At 42.5% G+C, this 6000-nt stretch overlaps 1 protein-coding gene across 2 annotated transcripts in view; it reads left to right on the top strand.

The window, feature by feature from the left end:
• The window catches only part of LOC117459055 (neural cell adhesion molecule 1-like), a 310157-nt gene that overhangs the window by 253353 nt on the left and 50804 nt on the right, over positions 1-6000 (top strand). For both annotated transcript variants that reach the window (XM_071205485.1, XM_071205484.1), the window contains 2 exons: positions 590-686; positions 5137-5304. In XM_071205485.1, coding sequence (XP_071061586.1) covers positions 590-686; positions 5137-5304 — 265 coding nt within the window. The remainder of the gene's footprint in view (positions 1-589; positions 687-5136; positions 5305-6000) is intronic.

Below are 6000 nucleotides of genomic sequence, written 5' to 3'. Positions count from 1 at the left end.
ATAGATAGATAGATAGATAGATGGATGGATGGATAGATGGATGGATAGATGGATAGATAGATAGATGGATGGATAGATGGATGGATGGATGGATAGATAGATAGGTGGATGGATGGGATATATAGATGTACATACAGTAAGAGAAATGTGGAAAATATACAAGTGGAAATACACATTTCCAGTATCAAATATAATGCAGGATATTATTGTGCAAGAAATGGATTCTTCAATATTAAATTGAATATAAATGTCAAATGTACAGAGGGAGTTTAGGAGAAGCTGTGGAGCAGGGAGTTCTCTTCCGGCCAGAGGTAGGGTTACAATTCTGTCAAACTCAAAAAATCAACGATGTGAAGAACAAAAGAAGACCTGAGGCGACAGAGACTAAATCAACCCTGAATATACTTAAATATAATAATAATACATTTTATTTAAGGCGCCTTTCATGACACCAAGGACACCGAATATACTTATATAACAATATCTAGTTTTAAAAGTTACACATTGAAGTTATCCATGGGTCTACTCAGTGTAGTGTGTTCTTCTTGTTCACCTGTGCGACCTCTGTCTCTTTTCCATCTCCTCTCAGATCACTCCTGATTCCCAGAATGACTTCGGCAGCTACAACTGCACCGCCTCCAACGTGATGGGCTCTGAGTCCAAGGAGTTCCTTCTGATCCAAGCAGGTGCGTGCACCGAGTCATTGAGCATTGCACCTTCCTGAAGAACTGCAACTCCTCCTCCGTATTGATATGTCAGTGAGATACTTCACAGCACGAGGCAAGAAGCTTCACTAAACAGATTGATTCCAATTTCAAGGATAATTAAACAGCCTCTTCGCGACATACTGTTCTAATAGTACAACATCCATAACATATCCAGTAAGTGTATCATTATCAGTAGGGTTTCTGATGGCATGATAATATCGAGTAGTTGTGGGAAGCTTGCAGAAATGGTTTGATTCCTTCACCGTTTAGCACTTAAAAAAACCTAGTGATGCTTTGTAGCACCGGGCAATCGTTTTACTTTTAGGCATTTCAAAAGGCCATGCAGGAATGAGTCCTAGAACCCAGAAATCAGTCAGTATTTAGCAGAGGTGGGACCAAGTCATTGTTTTGCAAGTCCGAGTCAAGTCTCAAGTCTTTGCGCTCAAGTCCAAGTCGAGTCTCAAGTCAGGATGGGCAAGTTCAAGTCAAGTCCAAGTCCTAAACGTGGTTTTTTTCTAATTTAAGAGGGATCCGTAAGGTAAGGCTACCGTGACGGTTTGATTCAGAAGGAGTTTAAGTTTAAGATCCCTGATGTTGAGGTGACAGAATGTTTATCACTGTGTACAACATGTTGTAAGGGACCCACAATCCATCTGTATGCAAGGGCTAATGTGCAGCCAGGCGGTCTCTATGGGGAAGAGAACACCTGCATCTAGATCCCTCTGCAGGTGCTACTTTAACTATATTTTGATGCTAATACTTTTCTACTTTTACTTGAGTAACATTTTGAATGCAGGACTTTTTATTGTAACCGAGTATTCCTACACTCTGGTACTTTTACTCAAGTACAAGATCTGAACTTCTCCCACCTCTGACAGTAAATCCTGAGTGGTTACCAAACAAAAGGTAACCAAAAAAGGTTATTTTCATTTTACAAATCCTGCACTCAGCTTTGCTTTCTCCAATATCACTGAAAAGCAGCAGATGCTGCTTCTTTTTTCGGTTTTCGCTCATTTCCTGACTTTTTCCGACGCGCTTCCATTTAAATCCGTTTCCCTGTCGCTCTGTGCAGCTGGCCTGTACCACTACACCTGCTGTGCCCCCCACCCTTCTTTCACATAATGGTATGATCCTAGTGTGTCCTCGCATATGATTGGCCGTATGCTAAATAAAGTCCCGCCCCTGCCCGCAAGGATTCTCAGCAAGCGGAGCGGCCGAGCGGCTGAAGATTCTGCTCTCCCCGATGGGAGTCTGCTCTTCTAACGGCAGCTCGCGATCGGCGTGTTGGAGACCTCTGAGTTAAATGATCAAGTCACCTCAAGTCGGAAGGCTCAAGTCCAAGTCAAGTCCCGAGTCATTGGTGTTCAAGTCCAAGTCGAGTCGCAAGTGTTTTGTGATTTTGTCAAGTCGAGTCTCAAGTCATCAAATTGGTGACTCGAGTCTGACTCGAGTCCAAGTCATGTGACTCGAGTCCAAGTCATGTGACTCGAGTCCACACCTCTGGTATTTAGCACTTCAAAGCCAATGGTTTTTGAATGTGTTTTTGGTTGTTAGCCTGACATGAGGTCTGTGGTTAACAGAAGATGAAGACATTTTGTTCAAAGACATAAAATACGTCGGTAAATACCCCACTCGTGAATTTAAAAACTGTTGCTAACAAGTGTCTAAATGACACGACCAAACATTAGCCGCCTTTAGCTTAGCGGAAATTATTTTATAAAAAAACAGCAAGAAATAAAGGTGTCATGGCTGCTATACTATAAAATCCTAACTGTTAGAAAAATATCACTCGACACCGGCTTGGTCTTCAATATCAGCATGCATGGAAGTAGTCATCACACACAGGGCAAATAGTTCCCAGAGTAGAGTCCTTGATATGCTGATATACAAGAGAGTGTGTTACAGTGACAAGATGGAAGAATACTGGTTCAAAGCAGTATTCTGACATTAGTTAAGATTGGCTAAGGCCTGCGTAAGCAATAAACATGACAGTCATATGTCTCTCTAGGGCAGGGGTGTCAAACTCAAGGCCCGGGGGCCACATTCGGCCTGCGACTTCATTTTATGTGGCCCCACAAGAGCTTGCAAAGAATATAATATGTGTATTATACGGTTACATGCTACAGAAGCACGTTGCCCATAAACTACATGTCCCACAATGCATCTCAAATATGACTTTTTTCTCAGAATTTGCCTTTTTTTCTCAAAATCAGATTTTTATTTCAAAATGTCACTTCTATTTCTTTTTTCTCCAGAATTTGGCTTTTCTTTTTAAATCATTTTGGGACTTACGCACTGAAAAGACTTGCAATTATTTGCCCTAGACTTCTGCTTTCAGACGTAGTTAATTATGAAGTTATTACCCTATCCGATGATAATCCAATGCAGAGGCAATATAATACATTATTTTATATATATGATGTATTTTTATATAGTCTTAAAGTTACAACCGGCGATGAAATTGAGTTTGACACCCCTGCTCTAGGGGCTGTGTCATCATGCCAACCTTAGGAACATAGCTATCATAACTCCATCACAGTGTGTCATGAGCGTCATCCATGTAGTCGTACATCCGGCTTCGTACACAGCTACGAAGGCCTCTGTTATCATGTGCTACTCTGATACAGAAGGAACGTTCAGTATTTTCCCAACACTAACCCTAACAAAACAGTTAATATCCACAACAGACTCTGTAGACCTACATTTAACAGACAGTATTGAAACCCACATGACACACGGTTTACAGTCAGGATGGTGAGATATCAAGTCAGCTCTGTGGAGAATCAGAATACCTTTCTCCGTGCCACAAAAGTAAGTTAAATAAAGTAAACACTACTCAGTCACTGGTGAGTAGTGTTGAGTCTAAATGGCATCGTGTGCTCCTTCTCTGTGTCACCGCTCCCATCTTCATGAATCACGGAGTAACTCGGCTGCTCGTTCAGGCATGTCCAACAGAGCCTCGGTGATGTGGCGATCAGAGACTCCAGGGCACCCGAGCAAAGCCAGAGCCACGACAGAAGCTGATTGAAAGCTCAGCGTTATCTGCAGGTTCTGCAGTGGACGATATCTCTCTGATCCAAACATATAAGTGAAGGATCATGCGAATCGAGGCGGTCATTACCAAGCTTATTACACGGCTACTGAATAAACCAAAGACTCACAATGGTCATGTTTGTACCAACGGCTATAACTGAGGCGACAGCTGCGTAATTTAACATGACACCAGCACTGATCGAGTTTTTCTTTAACTGCCCAAGCCTGTTCTCATTTTATATTCCATTAACTATTCTTTAAACACTTCAGAGCCCTTGCTGTGTTCCCGTTAGTGTTTACTTCCTGTCTGTCTTCTTTTGCTGTTCCCTTTAATGTGTACTTCCTGTCTGTCTTTTTCTGATGTTCCCTTTAATGTGTACTTCCTGTCTGTCTTCTTCTGCTGTTCCCTTTAATGTTTACTTCCTGTCTGTCTTATTGTGCTGTTCCCTTTAGTGTTTACTTCCTGTCTGTCTTCTTCTGCTGTTCCCTTTAATGTGTACTTCCTGTCTGTCTTCTTCTGCTGTTCCCTTTAGTGTGTACTTCCTGTCTGTCTTCTTCTGCTGTTCCCTTTAGTGTTTACTTCCTGTCTGTCTTCTTCTGTTGTTCCCTTTAGTGTTTACTTCCTGTCTGTCTTCTTCTGCTGTTCCCTTTAGTGTGTACTTCCTGTCTGTCTTCTTCTGCTGTTCCCTTTAATGTTTACTTCCTGTCTGTCTTCTTCTGCTGTTCCATTTAGTGTTTACTTCCTGTCTGTCTTCTTCTGCTGTTCCCTTTAATGTGTACTTCCTGTCTGTCTTTTTCTGCTGTTCCCGTTAGTGTTTACTTCCTGTCTGTCTTCTTCTGCTGTTCCCGTTAGTGTTTACTTCCTGTCTGTCTTCTTCTGCTGTTCCCGTTAGTGTTTACTTCCTGTCTGTCTTCTTCTGCTGTTCCCGGTAGTGTTTACTTCCTGTCTGTCTTCTTCTGCTGTTCCCGTTAGTGTTTACTTCCTGTCTGTCTTCTTCTGTTGATTTCTCTGACGTCCAGTTCTCTTTCTTTTCAACTCTGTCCTTCTGTAGTTCTCTTTTCTTTTCTTTTTTCTTTACTGGGGACAGTTTAGCCGTCATGAATCCAAAGTCATGTCGTGCCCATAAATACAAAAATGAAATATTCAAAAAGTATTCAACAGTATTTTTCGATGACAAGAACTAATGTTTGTTAGCCACAGCTGACATTAAATTGACCGGACTACTTTCTGCGGATTGATATGACCGCACATGGTCCCACTGAGCAGAGTGTCATCCCTAGCATCCTTTTTGTATGCATGCTTCTTAGGTAACATTAAGCTGTCTTTGTCCCCTCTGCGGGACGAAGACAGATATTCTGATTCTGACCAGTCCCTTTGTTTCCCTCTCTGCTTCAGAGGTGCCGTCCTCTCCAGAGATCCAGCAGGTGGACCCTTTCTCCAGCACCGCGGTAGTGAGCTTTGAGGAGCCCGACTCCATGGGGGGGGTCCCCATCATCAGATACAAGGTGGAGTGGCGTATGATTGGCCAGGACTGGAAGAGCATGGAGCACGACGCTAAAGACGGTGAGTGGAACATTTCTCCGGATGGACTCTCGTCCCCGGCTTGAGCTTCAGCCTCAGGATCCATGTGTCTGTGATCCTCTCTGAAGGGAAGGAGTCATCACATACAGAGACTAGTTCCTGAGCAGTGTCCTTCACATGCTGATACCCAAGAGAGGGAGTCACACAGTCACAAGATGGAGGAACAGAAAGCAGTATTCAATGTTTACTTCAGATTAGCTCCACGTCAGAAATGAGCATGCTTGATGTCTCTCTCCATAGAGGCTGAATCATCATGTTCATCACATAGCTATCACATGCCTCAAACAGTCCTGATGCTCTTCCAGGTCATCTCACATCCTGTCTTGTTCACAGCTACAGTTGGGACCTTTGTTAGCATGCTACTCTCATGTTGGAAGAGGACATTCAGTGTTTTCCCAACAGATTCTGCTTTGTTAAAAAACTTTGCTCACTCACTCACTCAATATATTTACAAAAGTGTTTTGAGGAAATCTCATTTTGGACTTGTATAAGCATCATATTTGAATGGCACCTCATGAAAAGCACCTGCTATATTTCTCCTGAATTAAGTCCCCAGCACTTACAAGCACCTCCTCTAAAAGCCTTGGAAAAACATTTTAATCAAGCAAAGTGGATGCAAGCCATGTAATTACATTCTCTCTTCAGGGGCAGCTTTTCTGTTTCGGTCTCTTAAGATGC

This window comes from Pseudochaenichthys georgianus, chromosome 14, assembly GCF_902827115.2.
Source record: "Pseudochaenichthys georgianus chromosome 14, fPseGeo1.2, whole genome shotgun sequence".
Classification (NCBI taxonomy): Eukaryota; Metazoa; Chordata; class Actinopteri; order Perciformes; family Channichthyidae; genus Pseudochaenichthys; species Pseudochaenichthys georgianus.
Note: the sequence above shows the minus strand (reverse complement) of the source record. Positions and strands in the feature narration are given on the sequence as shown.